The 20,001-nt window shown below is 42.7% G+C and overlaps 1 protein-coding gene across 3 annotated transcripts in view; it reads right to left on the bottom strand.

Annotated features, from left to right (window-relative positions):
• Window positions 1-257: 257 nt before the first annotated feature.
• The window catches only part of RNF145 (ring finger protein 145), a 43,526-nt gene continuing 23,782 nt past the window's right edge, over window positions 258-20,001 (bottom strand). For all 3 annotated transcript variants that reach the window (XM_066560226.1, XM_066560228.1, XM_066560227.1), the window contains exons 4-11: window positions 16,643-16,734; window positions 12,760-12,995; window positions 9,060-9,235; window positions 7,362-7,502; window positions 6,141-6,323; window positions 4,388-4,535; window positions 3,368-3,724; window positions 258-1,863 (exon numbers count right to left, since the gene is read on the bottom strand). In XM_066560226.1, the coding sequence (XP_066416323.1) occupies window positions 1,435-1,863; window positions 3,368-3,724; window positions 4,388-4,535; window positions 6,141-6,323; window positions 7,362-7,502; window positions 9,060-9,235; window positions 12,760-12,995; window positions 16,643-16,734 (1,762 nt within the window). In that variant the 3' untranslated portion in view covers window positions 258-1,434. The remainder of the gene's footprint in view (window positions 1,864-3,367; window positions 3,725-4,387; window positions 4,536-6,140; window positions 6,324-7,361; window positions 7,503-9,059; window positions 9,236-12,759; window positions 12,996-16,642; window positions 16,735-20,001) is intronic.

Raw genomic sequence — 20,001 nt, 5'->3', positions numbered from 1 at the left:
TGTTTGGGGCTCAGTAGCAGCAGGTACAGCCTCCAGGAGCAAACGTGCATTTGCCAAGAGTTCTGCATTGGCCAAGATCTGGTGACAAGAACAGGGGAGAGCGAGAGGTACCACACCAGGACACAGAGCACTGAAATGGAAGTGGGGGAGAACACAGGCATAGGGAGTTTCACTCATCAGGGGGAACAGAGGGTTATTACTTGAGTCTCTCAACATGTACTTGTGGAGTTTCAGCACAAGAATCACATAACCAGGTGTAAAAATCTTCAAATGTAATTTATTAAGACATTCAGCTATGTCTGTCAGTCTACATCCAAATTTACTACTAAAAATAAAATAGTATCACATTTCACATTAGGAATACCGACTTTGAAAAACACTTGAGTCAAGCCTATCGTATAAATAAGTGACTAATTTCTCTTCATATCAAAATTCACATAAAAAAATTGCCTGCCCCCTACTCCCGCCTATTTCCCCACCCCAGTCCCTTGTTCTACTTGAAGCCATGATGAATGTAAAAATTTAAGTATGGACATGTCCTTGTCAAAGAAAAAAAGGTGCAAACCTATTAACAGCTTTTAAAAGTGGCATTTGCGGAGTCTGATCATACACAATAATGTACTCATTCCCAAAGTGCAAATATCGCCAGAGTTTAATACTGTTTTAATTCAGCTGCAAGGGTTAACATTACACAGCACAGTCCTGCAAGGCCTCTATCCGTGCCCTAAAGCTCATCCCACTTTCCTCCTGCAGAGGCAAAGTGTTCATGAGAGCTTTAGTTTACTTCATGCAGCCCACACTGTGCCCATTATGAGCAAAAGTTTCATATACATCAAAATATTGACGACTCTGTCATAAAAGTCAAGAGTCACTATAGATTACATAAATTCAAATGCAACTGCCCCAAGAACACCCAAAGCATAAACACGACGTATTAAGAGTGCTTCCACCTCCTGGTACAATCACTGCTGTTACATCTTTGATTTTTGCTTACGTGCCATAAAAAATGTCAGCAACCAGAGCTGCCCATCTGCCAGAGACGGGCCCCCAACGCCCCTCAGGAGCTGGGACATGGCTCTGTGCAACTCCTCTCCCTGACCACAACCAAGGCAGCCTCCTGTCCCTCTGGCCACAACGTCTCACAGACCCCTCACTCCTCTCACCCCTCAGCTACGTCTTGAAAACACTCAAGTACTGCTACTTATTCCCAGACATCCTTCCTATGCCCACAGTTCAGAGAGCTTCTGGAGTCATTTCTACTACATCTCACTGGAGTTACCACTACCAAGCAGCCCATAAAAATCAGCATGGGAGATTACATTTTGACCAGCATTAATAGCTACACTTCTTTCACAGCTGTGCAAGGATTGGTTTTCTTCTGAGTCAAACGTGGATGTCTGCAATGTGTTTGTTCCCACGTCATCCTCTGTAGCCTCAGAGCTGGACACAAACCCTCAGATCTCGAGCAGAGCCCCCCTGTGGGGCTGCAATGAGTTCTGCAGCACAGGCTGCTCCCTGGCTGGCCTCACAGGGGCTGCTGTCACTGTCCATGCTCTGAGACCCCCCTGGGTGGGCAGAGGCCTCGGGGCTCTCGTGTCCATCGTGGCCCCCGCTCGGGCTGTCCTTCACACTTGGCCTCTGGTCACATTCAGCACCAGGCTCAGCTGCATCTCCAGGCCTGGTGTTTTGCTCTGCACTAGGATTTGGCTGCTGCACTGGCTCTGGTCCCAGTCCTGGGAGCTGTGAAGGGCTCTTCAGTTGGCAGTGGCACAGAGGGCAGGTTTCTTGCACGTACAGCCATTTCTTAAGACAACCCGCATGAAAAAAATGGCTACATGGAGTGATTACAGCAGTTTTCATATCCTGAAAGACACACAAAAAAAGAGGAAAAAAAAAAAGAAATACATTATTATTTGTAATCCCATTCCTCTCCTCTCACCTCACACATCTAATGGGTTCACCAGGTATGGAAGAGACAGAAGCAGTCCACAGACAAGAAAGGGAACGTTCCTTCCTTCACACCCATAATGCTTCATATGAGGAGCAGCTGAGGGAGCTGGGAGGGCTGAAAAAAGGAGGCTCAGGGGGGACCTTCTGGCTCTGCACAACTCCCTGACAGGAGGGGACAGCCAGGTGGGCTGAGTCTCTTCTCTCAGTGATCAAGCAACAGGACAAGAGGAAATGGCCTCAAGCTGTGGCAGGGAGGTTTGTTCTGGGCATCAGCAAGAATTTCTTCACAGAAAAGGTTGTCAGGCATTGGAGAGGAGGTGGTGGAGTCACTGTCCCTGGAGGGGTCCAAGGAAGGCCTGGACATGGCACTCAGTGCCATGGGGATCAGCCACAGGCTGGACTCAATCTTGGAGTCGTTTCCAACCTTAATGATTCTCTGATACACACACAGTTCAAATACAGGCCAGACCTTGCTTTCTTTATCACAGGCATTAAAAATGAGGCAAAACCCCTTTGTTTGCAAGGTATTCTTAAACAGGACCTTTTCGGGATGAGAATAACAGGACTGGTTGGCTCAAGAAACATTCGTGCAACTCAAAACAGCACCACGACAGATACAACATGTAACAACACCACAAATGAAGTGACATCATGAACTCTGCCAGCTGAGACCCACATAATACTAGTCTGGTGTTCTGAACACTGTCATTCAACCTGGCAGTTTTACTCTTCAAAGAATTTCTATCAAGTTTGGAGCCAATCCAAATCCACTCTTAACTGCACACTACTAATGTTAGGGTGATTCTTTCACTGTCACACATAACTACAATTTCTATTCAAGAGTAAGAGACTTTGGAGCTGGAAGTGTGATAAAGATATTACTTTCAGCATTAATGTCTAAGGTCCTTACATCTGCTGGCTTATGTTAGCAAGACCCTTAACCTTTTGATAATTAGGTTTCTGCTACAAAACTGACACTGCACATGAAGCAGCAATGTCTGTAGAGACTGAGCTGCTTCTACAGAATAGTAACAAATCAGCTACCAAGAACACTTTGTCTTTCACTAACAAAATCCTCCAGTAACGAAGAAAGGGAACATTTGCTGCTACTACTGAGACCAGCTCAACCCAAACATGAGAGGTGTCAAAGCAGCTTAAGGACAGAGTCTGCTGTGTAACTGGAGAAAAAAAAAGGCAGTTTAAGCACGTCCAAGCTCTTCATTCCTAAGAATTATCTTGGTGACAGCACTCCAAATCAGTTTGCACAAAGCAGAAAACTGGGTGATTCCAGTAACTTACTGAGAGTTCAGTATTATTCATTACACATAATTCAAGGCACTTATTTTATTAGCTGAAGACTGAACTTAGTCTGGGGGTATTTCCACTCGAGCCAATCCTTTGACACTCCCATTCCTACCTGGTAGCAGATGGCACAGATGTCATTGTGCTGCTCCAGCTGCTCCTTCGTGGCCACAGGCAGAGATTTTATCTTATTCACAGCATCCCTGCGAAGAAGGAAACTCTTCCAGCCCAGCTGGGCCCGCAGCCACACGTTGTAGTAGGAGTGGATGAAGATGATGACGGAGCCCATGACAGTCCACTCTCCAAAGATGGTTTCTGAGACTCCATAGGCCACCACACACAGAGCCACCAGGAACTCCAGCAGCCGGTAGGTGCCGTTCACGTAGTAGATCACATCGTCCATGTTCTCCACTGGCTCCTTCCTGAATTCCTCCACCATGAACAGAACATAAATGAAGAGGGTCCCAAGCACCTGTAACACAGTGCAAGACCATGAGCTCAGCTTTGTGAACAGGGCTGGCCACCAAGCTCTGTCCACACAACGCTCCCAAGCTGGACAGAGGGCAAGCTCAAAATAGTGGAATTGTTGCTGAACTTCAAGGCAAATGAAAGTTGCTCTTTCTTGCAAAGCATTTAAGCTTGTTCCCAAGTACTTCCCCTTCTTCACCTTCCTGAGTCCAGAATACAGCTGAGTTGATTAAACAAGAGCACTGAGCATTTTAAGGGGCAATTAAAAAAAATTAATAATAAAAAGCCCAAGTAATAACAAATACTTATAGCATGAAACATTTCCTCTGTTACACTACTGTGTTTTAAACATCAAATTGATTTCAAGGAGTTATAGCTAAGTAATGACACATAGATGAGTACTCTGGGAAAAAACCTTTTTACTATGATAGTTACACACCCTCAAAAGCCTTTTGGCTTTACAATTTGAAGTAGACTTCCATTCACCTCTGTTTTCAGCCTACCCAGGAGATTCTCAGCCTCAGATACAGGACACAGAAAGAGATTTTTTTATCACCCCTTGTAATTCTGCCCTTCTCTCATCCCTGTTCTTTTCTTATAATGTATTTTCCCCCTTAGAATAACAGGATCACAGCTAATGCAGGGCTTCACAGGGCTGATTTCTTACCTGAAGAGAGGTTAGAATACTGCTGGAGATAATGATCAACAGCCAGAAATCCATGTGGAAAAACTGACAAATCATGTAGGCCATGTACGCAGGGAACACCAGTAAGAACAGACAGAGGCTGACTGCTCGGAAGTGCTTCCACAGACTCCTGCAAAACAACACAATAGGTTTTTATTTTTCAAGTCAGATTTGAGTGTCAGAACAAGAATAGAATGACTGCTAGATGTAGGCACGTTAGATTAATTGCTCAAGGCTTTAGCTGGTTGAAAGGAGTTCTTATTTTACTTGGGCACAGTCTCATCCCCAGCTTGCACACATGCCTACAACTGTGGAAAGTTCTCTCACATCTGACCTTTGCTGTTTTCAATAGAAAGACAAAAATTATGGGCAAAATAAGTACTTGAGATACTGAACGTTACAGATGAAAGTCCATTAAAATAAATTATTAAATGTGTAACTGTTTGGACACTTCTCTAAACAAACAAGAGGTCTCCAAATTAAGTAATTCTTGCATCTATTCTTCATGTTTTTGCTAATATGTGTGGGGCAAAGCTACTTCCTTTCATCACCAGATTTAACCCTGCTGCCTTTAGAAGTACATTCCCCAATTCAGAGATCACTAAAGAAAAAATGTAGCAGGACTTGAGCATTTATCTCTGCTAGTCCTTATTTTGCTCCTATCACCTACTTCTTCCTAATCTTCTCCCCAGCCTAAACACACCATCAATCTTTTTACAGTCACCCATTTGTGAAGGCTTTCAGAATATCTCCAGTAATTTACTATACTACCTCTACTTGTTCCTCAGGTTGTATTTTAACCTCACTTAGCTCTGGAGATGAGGTACAGAAAAAGTCAAACCATTTTAGGGCACAGGACAGCAGCACAAACTGATTAATTCAATACAGTCTGAAGGAACATCAGAGTGAATTTGAGGTCTGCAGTTTTGTGTGGGTGAGGGAGGAAGAGAGAGCTGAAGTGGAATTTATCCTGTTTCTTGCTGATTTAGAATTCCCTGGGAGATTTGGCAGAGGAGTTAAAACTCAATATCCCCACAGTCTGCTTGTTTAAGCTGGGCAGATGCTCCTATCCTGGCTCTACTCCCTTTCCCTCTGTTTCTATCCTGGAAGTTAACTTGCTGCACACAGAACATCTCTAAGCTAAACAAACTCTACACATAAACAAACCTCCTCTGTTCATTTCTTCACTCACAGGTTACACAAAGGGAAAAGACAAATGCAACTGGCAAAGAACAGAACAGATTAATATGAGAACTCCACATAGCACCAATACAGCTCTTCAAAACACAAATGAAACTGAACAATCCCACACAATCCAAACATGTGGGACACTAAGGCAAACCTTACACCTCTTATTTTGTGCCAGTAAACCATATCATTTTGGGATCACAAAAAAACCAGGTTTTACAATATCTAACACAAGGTCACTCCTAGAAACTTCCCACTCTCAGTAGCTGTGTTAGATCACTGCTTTAGAGGGAAACTCACCCAACTGCAGAGGAGGTTAAGAAAAACCATTCTGCAAACCCACACAATAGAGTGTGGGTGGGGAGAGCACAGTCCTGGATTTGCTTAACTGGAACCACAAAACTAGAGAACTTGGACTAGAAAAGAAATCTGCATACAGAAAAAAAAAACAAGGCAACTTTACAAGTACTAAAAGCCATCAATTACTAGTTTATCACCTCCTAAAAGAACATTGAGTAACTCTCAGTTTAGCAAACCAGTCTCTTACTTGTCCCTTGAGGCTCCCAGTGCCAAGACAATGGGATCAGCAATTTCCAGCATGGACTGAAGGATGGATGCCACCACAATGAAAAGAATAATACTGAGCAGGAACGCCCGATGCACAACTTGGAGCTCAATCAAACCTGTCTGCACAGCCAGGATCAGGAGTGTGACTCCTTCAGTCATCCCCCTGCAGATCAACACAGTCAAAAACCAAACAATCACATCTCAGTGTCAATGCTGGTTCAAAAGTACATCTAGAAACACCAGGAAATAAACTGCCTGCTTCTGTCACAACCTTTCATATGTCACTGGTTTTAGGTTTCACTGGTGTCCCTTGGAAGGCTTGAACCAGGGAGGGATGTTTTCAGAAATGCTGAAGTGCTGGGCTTATGAACCAGCAGATTTTGCTCCTGACAAGCAGCATTTGGGCTACATCCAGCTCAGACACCACCCAGCACAAAGCATTTTAAGGACCCAGTTTAGGAAAATTACCAGTTTTGCCATTTTTCAGTTTATTCCTCCTGTACCTAAACCTATCCACTCCTTTCTGTCTTGGAACCTCAGAGTGACTTTAATGCCTCTGAGGATCACCACAACTATTTGATGCAATAAAGTACACACTTCACCAAAAGATGTTTTTATATAGATTACTCTTATGCAGCCCCAGTTTATACCCTTTTGCTTCTACATCTTGGAAACCAAAATGTAAAACATTCCTTTGCAAATGGTCTCAATCTCTACAGAGAGTTATGGGCTGGAGTAACAGGAAAGGCAGTGTCAGGATCCCAATTTCACATTAGACAAGTTGAGACAAGCCTGAGAAAAAGCATTTTGGCTATTTCCCATAACAATTTACAAGCAATCCATACAATGCTGTGCTTTAAATCTCACAGATTAGTAATGTTCCATACATGATTAGAGGGGACATGAGGAAATGAAAATACAAAGTGTTTATATTATGCATGTGAAAGTTTTTCAGTGACTCATGAAAATACAAGTGATTGTAAATCCCAAGTAACAGCCCTGAATTTGTGCAGAAATAAACCATCTTCCCAAGAAGTCTGCGACAAATATTTTCACCTCAAATCTTTTCAATGCATACACACTGACATACAAAAAACCTGTCAAAAGGTCAAGAGTCAAAAAACTGCAATGCCAGCCATTTATTTGTATATAAATCCCCTTTCTGTTTCTTTTCAGACCCTAGGCACAAGGAGGCACTCACCTGTTCATAGCAGGATCGTTCATGAACGCTCGGTAACCCTGCAGGTAAAACTTGCAGAGAGTCAGAACTCCCAGAGCAACAAAAGAGACCGTGAAAACCAATCCCAGCAGTGAGTATGGAGTGCTACAGCATTCGGCAATACTGCCAGGAGAGAGGGGAAAGGGAACAAAAAGAAAAGGTTAAAACTACTGGGATGAGCTCTCCCCTTGTCCTGTTAACTGTCAGGTTGGTTTTAAAGCAAATTTGGACTGGTTTAATGAAAATCTTAGATGTTCTACACTGCCATTAAGTCTTCCAATAAAAGAAAAAGACGAGTGGATTTTATTGCTTCTTTCCAAGATATAAGTTGATTGTAGCTCCCCCTTGGAGGCAGGGCTGTGCTGTGACATCCTGCAGTCCCCTCAGCACAGGGCCACGTGGTGGCACTGTCCTGCTGCCGCTGGGGCTCGGAGCCACAGCCCAGCCCAGAGCCGTCTGGCCACAAATAGGAGAAGTGGTAACAATTCGATGTAGGAATAAACTCAACTTCAAGGAAAAGGACTGCTTCTCCTCTATTGTAACAAAACTTAAAATTGCAGAAGAAATGAACTGGAAGAAAAATTTCAGACCCCAGTGGTTTAGTTAATAAGCAGGAATATAGTCCGTGCTTCTGCATAATGCGGGGTGACACCATAAGCAATTTTAATGCTATATGCAGTATAAATCCTGGCATTTCTTCTTAATGATAATTAATTTTGACAGCTTACAGGATGGCACGATAGGCAGATACAGCAAGGCAAGAAAAAGCCCAGCAACTGGAAAGTCTGATTGGAAAAGTTAGAATCAAACAGCAGAACTAATGATGTATGATCCCTAAAGACTCTGTCCTGTGCTAGCTGGCTGTGTTTAAACAACTATTACCCCTCTTTTCCCCATCCCACTAGGGCACTGTACCTAATCTGCCCAACCCAGCTTCTGCAGCACCCCCAGCTCCTCTCTGCCCTGCATTCCTGCTCCCTCTGCATGTACAAAAGCTGGAAAAGGCATGCGGGTTCCACCCAGGAGAATCCCTCAAATGCAGCCTTTCAGTGACAGCACCAACACAGATCTATATCCTTAAATTACAACCTTTAAACTCTTTAAAACTTTATGGCCTATAAAACCTTTTTATGTCTTTAGAAAGCTTTTACAAATCCAGTATCTTTCTGATCTTTACACCTCTGCCACATTAACCACTGGGCTCAAAAGTTGCTTTGGGAGTTGGGTGCTTTGGCTGCTTGGATGAACACAAGAATGTGTCCCACACTGGAATGATGAAAGCAAGAGATGTAAAGCTCAGAAAGCAACACCATCATGAATAAGATATCAGATGGACTGAACTTCAGCTGAAATATCTCGGACTTAAAACCAATTTATATACTGAAAACAACTTCTGGACCAAAGATTTAATTATGGCTACTCCTTCCTCAAAGGAATACTTTGCTTTCTTTGGGAGCTCTCCCACAGTTCTATTAATGTCTGCCCTGAATGGGATCCATGCCTTTGCAGGACAAGCTTAACAGGGTTTATATGCATGGTCACTGCAATAAGGACAAATACTTGTTGGGTATCCAAATATAATAAAGCCAATATCCACATCTCATCTCTAAAAGAGCACAGATACTCATTTCAGAAGACAGTTCAAACAGAAAACCAACTATCTGCAGGCTCCTGAATTACCTGGTCAAGAAGAGGAAGAGGAGCCTCTCTCTGGAGGCAGGCTGGTCCCGTGTACTGAAATAGGAATAGATCTGAAGAGCAAATAAGACGAGCCAGAAGACCATGAAAAGCACTGGGACTACCAGCTGGTTCCACAGAGACATTCCCAGTGCCAGGAGCCCATACACCTCCACCACCTGGCAAGACACAAAAAGACAATTTGTTATTGAGTCATAGCACCTGGGATTTGATAACAAAGGGAAGTCAACAACAGAGTCACAAGGAAGGCAAGGATGATCCACATGACATCAGCCATCCCACAGGAAGAGAGGAGGTACATCAAAGCACAGTTTGTGACAAAGGCAGAGCTCAGGTTCAGCAGTGACATTTCCAGTCTGTCTGGCAGGAGGCAGAAGTACCTGACTCCAGCAGCCAACCCTCAGACTGGCTCAATGTCCCTTCCTACAAACACCTGGCTTGGGGCTGCTCCCTGCAGCCCACTCACAGCTGGAGGGATGAGGACAAGTGGCTCTGGATCATGCCAGCCCCTCAGATCCTCTTGCCCAGTTTAAGTCACAGTAATGCTGTTTTCTCTGTAGCTACTGCCGAGTCACTGCAGACATTAGACACTGAAATGAGTCATACCATTAAAAAAGTAGTAAATCTACTTTGCTGACCTGTTTTTAAGGAAAAACTTAAACCCCCCTACATTTTATGCGGAAGTATCTCAAAAGGATCACGTACCTAATCCACCAAGTGTTTTGAAATTCATGCTTAAGACTTATATTGGAAGACTGAAGCTCAAAGTACTTCCTTTGCATTGCAAAGACTAAGTTGCAATCATTTCCAAGACGCTGGAACTTCATCTAGCTGGACTTAGGTGAAAAGGAAACTGCTCATAACTATTAATTCTTCATCACCTGCTTCCCACAATTCCATAGAATCCATCATGGCAAGGAAATGTTTGGAAATGCTAAAAAAGCTGACAAGCATGAGGGCTATGACACTCACGGGACCTGCTGCGGCACTGGGGCTGATGGACAAGCAATGTGCTGCTGGCAGGGACACAGTGCCAAGCTCCTGCTTTGCTCACAGACTTGTCAAGGAATTGCACCTGCCCTCAGACAAGCAATATGCTGCTGGCCTGGGAGCAAGGCAAGCAATCCTGTGCAGCTCCTGGCACAGTGCTCCACCACACTGGAAAATGGTCACGCTACGCTCATAATGCAGATTCATAACCCTGAGACATTTCTGGCATCTTCTGCTGCAAACAGGCAGCCAAGGTTCTGGGCTTGCTTTTAAATTATACCCCTGGGCACAGCCTAACATACACACAAACACAAAAAGCTGCCCTTGTTCACCTGTTAGGGCTTTCAGGAAATGCTCCTGGTGTTTAACATCCCAATGCTCACTAAGTTTTGATACTGACATCAAACCCACAATCAAATCCAGCCTAAAATAGCTGGATTGTGTGTAATCTCACAAACACCAAACCAAAGCACTGAAAACCAACAATTGCTCAGAGTTACAGCAATGGAAATACAAGCACAAAAATATTCCAAGTTGGAATGGCAATATCCTTCTCTGGAATAAACATCCAGGCATGATTTGTAGCAGTTACAACCAGGTACATGAACACACCATGAGCTGATGTTTATTTCTGCTGTTTCAGGAACACAAGTGAAGAGCAGCAAGTTCTTAAAAAACAAAAATCCCAGGTTTTGCCAGTACAATGTGAAAACCACTCCCAACTATTCATGCAACTCTATTACATGTATTAAGAAAAGCACCATCCAACATTCTTATAAACCCAGTGCCACATTACAAATTTTCTGCCATTTTTTCTGTATTCCCAAGGGAAAAACACTTTATGCCCACTGCATAAGAAGGCAGGAGAAAGAGAATGATCAGTGTCCAAAGGCCTGGGATACAAGGAATTCTTCCTCAGGATTACTGTAACACAGCCTGGCATGGAAAGACTTGAAACACTGGGATGGAGCAGGAGGGACACAAGCAATTCTAGAGAGGAGACTTGGGTAACAGCAATATTTAGAACTCAATTCTGACCCACAAACAAAAAATCAGCAAAAAACAACTATTTTTGCCCATCAACCTGGAATGTATTTGCAATTAAAACATTTGTAAGATTTTAAAGTATTTTAAATGTTTCTAATAAAAAATAGATACAGGTCCCAAATCAACATCTAATCTGAATTTGACTTCAGGGAGCCAAACTGTGCATCCATTCATGTACATGGAAAATGGAAGTGAAGTGCTGGTTCCAACCTTTTGCAAGGCTTTGAGCTGTGCAGACATGCAACTCTTTTACCCCAAATGTTGCCACCCATGCACAGTAAGCATGGTATTTCTGTTCTCACTGGAAAACAGGATACTGAAGCTTTGCCAGTCAGCTCCCAAATTAATTTTTAAATCAGCAGATCTACAAGCCAGGGGAGGATTTGATTGGATATCAGGAAAAATTTCTTCACTTTGAAGGTGGTCAGGCATTGGAAGAGGCTGTCCAGGGCAGTGGTGGAGTCATCATCTCTGGTTGGATTTAAAAGATATATAAATGTGGCACTAAGGGACATGTTGGAGTGGTTGGACTTGATGAGCTCAGAGTTCTTTTCCAACCTAAACAAATCTGTGATTCCATGGATGAGGTCAGACCAATGCTAGGTGCTGTACAAATACAGAAGGATAATCCTGCTCTAAAGACCAACTATATACAAAATAAATAACCAGACACCAATGATCAGCATGACAGGCTGAGACCTTGGCACAGCACACACCTCCTGCTGCCAAGTTTTCGTTTGTGTATGACAGATATGACAGCAAACAAGAGCTTTAAAGAAGGTTTTGAAAGAACTTAACAAGTTAGTTTTCAGACTGCTTCTGGACTGAAGAGCAGAAGGCAAAAAACCCCAAGTGCCTTGGTTTGAAAAAAAATCCAGGCAGCGATAAAAGCTGAAACGATGGCTCAGTCAAAAGCCAAGCAAGCATCAATCTTTTTCTACTGAAATATACAGAGGGATATATATATATATATATATATATATATATATACACACACATATTTTATACATAAAAATACAGGAAATGTGATGTTTCTGTACCACTGAGAAAGTGTCCTTTGAACTAAACATTTATCAGATGTCAAAGCATTAAGAAAATGGACACGTCAGATCAGTCTTCTTGTCGAGGTCTCAGTAATGTGTCTGTTCTAAAGAAAACACCACAGACTTTTCAAATCAGAGATTATTAGAGTCAAAATCAGCATCAGTGTCACTTACAATTTACCACTTCTATAATTACAAACACTTTTCATACAGAAAGTGTTTCTTGAAATGAACAGCTACTACAATGAATGCCCAGGGATTACCTTCCTCACTTACTAAGGCTGTAAATAAATTCCAGTGTGACACAATCTTGTCTTTTAGCCCGGATTTGGGAAGGAAGAAGCAAAGTCCAAGCAAAGTGGCCATGCTCAGCTGGCCAGCAGCATAATTCAGCTCTTGTCTTAACTGCTCACCCATCCAAAGCTATCATAAATTAAAGAAAGAAGATGCTATGGATAGGAGCTTATTCAGTGGCTAAGAAAGGATGAGTTAGCACACAAACACAGGTGCACAGAACACAGCTGAAGTTTTTTTTTTTTTTTTTTTACTTTTTTCCTGCATAAAAGGCTCAGAAAACAGAACGGTTGCATCCACCATCCTACCTGGACAAGCTCTCTGTAGGCAGACTTCGCCAGGTTGTAGGGCACCAGAAGATTCGATGCCAGGAAGTAGAGAACTTCCAAACCGGTGAAAATCATGGCGAATTTGTTGATGATGACGATGGTCTCGAGCGGGACGAGGCAGAGCCGAGCCAGCAGAGGGAGCATGTGCGCGGAGAAGAGCCAGATCTGCTTGGTCTTCATGACGCAGGAGCAGAGCGTGCACACCACCAGCTGCCCTGGAAACGCGACACAGCAGTTCAGAACCAAGCTGATTATCCCCTTCAGGAAAAAGCGTATTTTTAATACGTTATCTTTCCAGAACACCGTTATCAACATCCAGCATATTATGATGGTTCTAACTAGGACATCTCTGTTACGAAACCAGGCTCCTCTCCGTGTCTTTTGCTGGGTCACTAAAGTTACCCTTTCCAAAATGCTTTCACTTCCCAGATTAGCCAGCTGTAAAGCCAAAACACATGCAGAATCAGATTAATAAAGCCCCAGGAATAAATCATACAGAGGATAACTCAACAAGCCAGCCCTCTTTTTCCTCACCACCCCCAGCTCAGCTGAAATCCCATCAGTATCTGTACACACAGCAGCTTTTCTGAAGCCCAGCTACACTATTTCATCCTGACCTACACAAAAAAGCAATCAGAGGTCCCAAATGGCATTTAGAGCAACAATATTTACACTGTCAAGAGGAATTACTGACCAAGAACAGCAACAGGAGAACAGCCAGGTCAGCAGCTGAGACTTCAATAATTTCATAACGCCCTGAGGCAGTTGCTCAGAATGATCACTGAAGCTTGCAAGTGACAGATAATTAACAACTAAATTCTCTTTAATAGCTGGTGGGGACACAAACATGAGCACATCTCCCCCACACACCCACGGATTTGGAGGGTGGTATTTCTAAAGCACTAGGACCATTTCAGTACAACTGCTCCCATCAGAGACACTGAAGTTGTACCCTGGATCCCAGAGGAAAATGAATGGGGTAAAATGCACATTGCCTGGATAAGAACAATCCTCACTCATCATTTTGCAGTAAGGAAGAAATTTATGACAAATTTGAAATTTATGGTATATTATTTGAAAACAGACCCTTCTTCATCATCTATGTTAATTTATATCCAAATGCCACAAAATGTGGTACTAATTTCAAGTGCTAATGCCCTGGTTTGGAACTACTCATGTTTGCATTTTGTAACTTTCCCTGAAACCAGAAGCTGGCCTTAGGGAAAGAGAGGAACCTGACCAAGGCCAGTAACATCTCTAGGTCAGCATGAGCTCCATGTGCTCACATAAGCTCACTGACCTTGTAAGCCCTTCTGGATGGGCTGGGGAGGGAAGCTGCCAGAGGAGAAACAGCAGTGGGGTTGTGCTTTCATTCTGCCAAGCTTCCCTACCTAGGGAGGGACTTCTGCTTTCAAAATAACTGCAACTGAGCTGAAAGCAATCTCTAATCTCTACCACTTAAGCATACAAAGTTCTCCCTCCTTCACACTGTCCCCTTTCAAGTTAAATTCCTACTGTCAATTTGATAGATGTATTTCTGAATTAGCAGATGTCTCTGCAGAACAAGCACCCTTGCTCTCAGCACGACACTATCAGCATACTGGGTCTTCTGAGCCTCCCAGAAAGTTACTCTACTCATCTCTTTAAATGTTCAGCAGACTCCAGCTCTGAAGCATTCTCCCTCTGCTTTGTTGTTCTCTGCCCACACACACGTTGCTACAAGCCTATTTCAGACACCACCAGCTCACTGCTGTGCTGTCATATTCAGGAGCCTGGCAGGCAGCTTGTGAGGATTTCTGCGACTCACGGTAACTACGGCAACTCAGCCTCACACACAAAGGGACACAAACAGCAGCATCCAATGTGCTCTTCAGCATTTAATAAAAGTGTTGTCATCTGAAATCAAATACTGCAACAGCACCACATTAAACAATCCAGTGCTCTCTCTGGAGCTCTCAGATCACAAATTAGAGCCTGAGTTCAGTCTCAGTAAACAGCAGAACCTGCTTTCCTCCAACAGCCATGTGTGGAGTGTGCTGCTCATCCCTGCTCAGCTCTGGCCCTCCCACCCTTTTAATTTAAGCACTTGTCCAAAGTTACTTGTCATGGGAAGGAGAATTGTACACACCTCAAAGGAAATACATGGAGCACTTTCTCTGGAGGCTCCAACCTCCTCCCTGAAGTGTGCACCTTGTCAATGCTCAACCCCTGCAGCAAAAGCATGAATGTCTCCAATGGAGCTTTGAGTGATGGTACTTCCCATTTTAAACTGAGGTAGCAGCACCTTAGTTCAGGACAGCCAATCTCTCTCTGCAGTAAATCACACTTTATCTGCAGGTGGGGCTGCACAGCATCAGTCATCAACATCACACAGCAGGATCAGCCAGAGAAAGTAACCTCACATCAAATCACAGATTTGAACACTCGAGGTATCTGCTATGGCTATCAAACCCATGTTTGCACCTTGAAAACTGCAACGCTGTGGCCTGAAAACTGACAGACACAGCTAATGAACCCAACAGCTGGAACAGCCCTGGAAGACACCAGCCAGGGTCCTCTGCTGGGGAATGAGGCAGTGAGGAAGAAATCCACTGTGTGAACTTCCTGCCCATTCTTTTCCCTTCCCCAAACCTCCACAGATATATTAAACATTGCTGACAGGTAGCCAGAGCCTCTCAGTGCATAAGCTAATGGAAAATGTTCAACAAGAAAGCTGACATGGTACGGCCACTTGGAGTAGAGAAGCATCTTTGTTTCATTCACAATTTTAGAAAGCTGATGTTAAACTCCCTGGCTACATCAGTGACTTACTCAAAAACAAGGTATCCTAAAGTTAATATAAAACCTCATTACTGTGCCATAAGAAAAAGCAAGTCTTCATGGTAGCATCACTTGCAAAACCACGCAGCAGCTTTGAGAAGCTCACAGCTGATGTGCTCCAAAGTGGCTCACTCATCCAAGGGACCATCTCCAAAGAGATTTATTTGTCCCATCCAGCATTTAAGAACACATTATTATTCCTAGACAATAGTCATCAGACTGAGTTAAATGCAGGGGAAGAAATGACTGTGAGATCCCATTCAGAAAGTATTAATGAATAAAAGCATAAACAAAGGTTACTTTTGTGAACCAACTGATGCTGTACATCATTCCCTTAATTCTGACCAGAACTTCAGGAACCAGAGCTGTACCAGCAGCACCATTATTCCATTCCCTCATGCACCTGCTTTGGTGCCTGCCAGCAGTGCTGCAGCACAACACCCTGTCAAAATGTGTGAGAAAAAGATGGAGCAAAGCACCTGTACATTCATTTTGCTGTGAATTTAAATATGTTTGACTTGTTATTCCTTAACTCTTTGATTAGAAATATCCTGAGGACTCTGTAAGCAAACCAGTAGCCTGTAGTCCCATGCTCACACCCATCAATGTATTTAATCAGATTTTGTAAGAGAGTGACATTGTTTAGCTATAAAGCCAGTGAAGAATTTATGTGTGCAACACCTGAACTGACAAAAACACTACAAATGCACAAAACTATTGAAATTTCTACAGTACTTTCCACATAAAGGTTATTATAGACACTGCAGTTGTTGTGAATCAGACTGCATAGTCTGAGAATAACAGAGGCACAGCATAATAAACAGACCTGAAAAGTATTTCAGAGCTGCAAGTATGAGGGATTGGTAAATCAGTGGCATAGAAAAAGCCAGGCAGGATACAGCTGTCCTCCCATGCCTCTTGCATATTAATAAGAATCACAAGTTAAAGTAATAAAAGAGATTTGAAACAAAGAGGTACAACATGCATGTGTTCCAATGAAGAGACTCAGAGCTCTCTCCTCTCAGTTATTTGAAGCACTTACCTACTAAAGCAGTCATGAAACGGTTCATGGAGAGAGGCTCCAAGTACATTGGTCCTTCATAGCCTGATTCCAGTTCGCTCCTCACGTAATCCCTAAAAACACAAACCCACAAACTATTATGATCCATCTGATTCAGACAAGAAGCAATTTATTCATTCCACATATATGTAACTTCAGTGCACATCACAGCCAATTAACTAAACTGCAAAAAGCAATATTAACACTGCTGCTCCAGCAGCCAAGCTGATGGAAGGATCCAACTGAGGCATGACTTAAGGGAGAGCAGAATTATCTGTAATTAGACTCACTGGCAGAGCTGTAAAAATCCTTTGGGACATCTAAGCTGTTCTTCAGAGCGTGGCCTCAAAACTGCTTATTGACAAAGCCTCTTAGGCACCATTCCATTTTTAAGTATCCTTATTAAGTGTTTTTCTTCCTAACAATAATTTCTTTTCCCACCAGCAAAGTGTGAAAAAAAAAATTGAGAGCTTGACAGAGAGATCTTCCAATTGAATACTTACAGTATTTTGCACTTAAGAAGTTCTTTACATTCAATTAAAAGATGAGTATGAAGGAAAAGCAATAGGCATGGAGTAGAGTCAGGAACAGAGTTGCCACATCACCCTTTTGTCCAACACAATTTGAAAGTTTAGTTCATCCTACCAGATACCCACAAACTGATAAAACACTATGGATAGACACTGTAAGAGAGCTTGAAAATCTCTCAGAATTCTCCTCAGAAAAGGTGGGCGGGGAGGGGGGGCTCTGGCAACCAAAGTGCAAGGTAAGAACCTGAGGACTCTGGGCAGTTTTCCATTGGTGGTTATCCACGGGCTCTGCCCTTGAGTAGGTTAACACATGAACAGAACTCAAATATGAACCTCAAACTAAGAGCAGGCATTTCACACCCTCAGAAGCTGATCCTGGACCAGCACAGCAGGAATCCTGGGGTGGCTCCTTAACCCCCTGCCATCAGACAGCAGGCAATACTCCTGACCTTCCACATCCAGCCCTGTGACCTCTTCCTGCTCCTCTCCAGGGCAGCTGCAGCTCCACCCTCGTCAGGGCACCACCAGCTCTGGCATCAGCAGCACAAAACCCTGAGTTTGTTCCTGGCTGATCCTGTCCAGGACTCACATCTACCTGCATCACATGCCAGGAATAATGCCAGACACACACACTTGGTCTGACCCCGTGTGGAGCTCGCAGAGTCTGTTTGCTCCAGGGGCAATTCAGTTATTCTGTGTTTATTTTTATCACTGAGGCCAGCCACACTTGCTGGGAGCAGATGCAGACAAAGCACAGCAAAACAGGACTGGAAACCACACAGCCAATACAAGAACTGCTCTTTTTATTTCAGTGCAGAAATAGATGCAGTTTAGTGCTACTGGGAACATTCTCTTCTCCCCAGAAATGTGGGAATATACCTTGCTCCTAGGATTAACTTGCTACCCCAAGCAAAGGTATTCACATTTTCGCTTGCAAAAAAATCTCTGGAATTCAAGATATAAATCTCAAAGTACTAAAACAAACACTTCAAAGCCTGTTCTTCATAGCTGACAACACTGCCTACTCAGAGCAGCTTTTCAAGTGTCATAGTATATATGAGGTATGTTGAAATGAGTTCTTTAGACTGCAACCTACAATTAAAAGCACATGAGGACTGAAAAGGCACCTAAAATGACAATTCTAGACAGAAATCTTCCCTCTGTTCTCCAGGTATAGCTAAGCACAAGTGGTTTTTTTCCACCTTCCCAAATGCAAACAGTTGTAATCCTTTGGGCAAAGGAGTTATTATTTTTATCATATGGACCAGCAGAAAGCACTTTCTGAAAGCATCAGCAACACAAACAGGATAATCCATCAGTTACAGAAGAGAGAAAAAAAATAACAGCACTTTCAAGATGCTGGAGATGGCTTTTTGTCTTAGCAAAATCATGCCCCATCCTCAAATTTTGGCTGGAAACACTGGCTATTTCTAAACTGCTGGAAGGAAAGCAGTGAAGACAACAAGTTTCTTCTATATTTGTTAGGAAACAGGTTATAAAATCATCCAGGATACCCAGTGCAGCAAGATAACCTTACACAACTTAGCCAAGAGACACGAACAAAGCTGCACTTACAGTTGCTTCTCCAACACCAGAACGTGCTTGGAGATGACCCAAATTTCCTCAAGCTGCATTTCTTGCTGTTGTCTGATTCAGTCATCTGCACAGAGGTCTGCACTTGGCTGAATTCTCTAAGTAACTCTCAATTATAACTGAGTTTTAGGCCCACCAGTTTGGAGAAGCAATGTTTTAAGATCTCCTAAATTTTTTAAACAGTATTTTTAGCTGATGGCTGAATGAGGAAAGTGAAAGCAATGATTCTCCTATTACCAGTACAAACACAAGGATCTTTTGGCACAGACACCAATCAGAAGATGCCTCAAACAGCTGCAGTGCCATACAAGATGCTGAAAAAAGCAAGTGCCTACACTCAATTTTGATCAATTAAAACTGTATTAATCTCCAGCTTTTACATTTGAGGATTGTTCACTTTACTGCAGCAGTGTAAGAAAACAAGAAGGCTAAAATCATTATTTACTAGTTAATGAAATGACTGAAACTACATTACTTTGGAAAATTAGGATTTAAGAATAAAGCTTAGATCAGTTTCATTCTGCAGATGCATTCCCAGCCTCATTTAATCCAACTGCTGGCCTGTTAACAGGTACCCATGGACAGTCAGGACTAAATTGCTCCAAAGCTGATCATTTTTCACATGTGATCATTTCTTTGTTACTGAAGTACAGAAAGGTCCTCCATTACTAAAAATATGCTTTATAATTGACTGACATAAGGTACAGTGGTTATCTGACCTAACTGACTCATATTGCTGACATTTACTTTGGGTGATTAATCTGCACTGTCAACATCAAACACACTCTCATAGGTTTCTAATGTCTACAGACAATCTTAAAATTAAGTGTATTTTAAGTTTGTCCAGAAGAAACAATTCAGTCTCTTGCTCCCACCCTTCTCATTTTAAGCTCTGTGAGGCTCAACACACCTGGGATACAACCACAATAAAACTGCAAAACATGAAATAAGATAATTATGTGAACTCCAGTTTTAGCATGAACAGTGTGTTTAATCTTATCACTTCTATTCTGCATCAGTTATTTTTCCCAAGCTGCTTTTTGCTGGAAATGGGTAAAAGAAATGTGATTCTTTTAAGTAAGACATTTGTGCTACTACATATGAAATAAAACCAGCATTCACCTTCCTTGTCAGGAGCAACAGGACTGTGGTAAATTAATTTAGTTCACTGCATTCTTTCAAACTGCATTCTTTTGTCTGAGTAGTTCTCCTTAGCAA

This window comes from Molothrus aeneus, chromosome 15 (assembly GCF_037042795.1).
Source record: "Molothrus aeneus isolate 106 chromosome 15, BPBGC_Maene_1.0, whole genome shotgun sequence".
NCBI classification, from domain to species: Eukaryota; Metazoa; Chordata; class Aves; order Passeriformes; family Icteridae; genus Molothrus; species Molothrus aeneus.
Note: the sequence above shows the minus strand (reverse complement) of the source record. Positions and strands in the feature narration are given on the sequence as shown.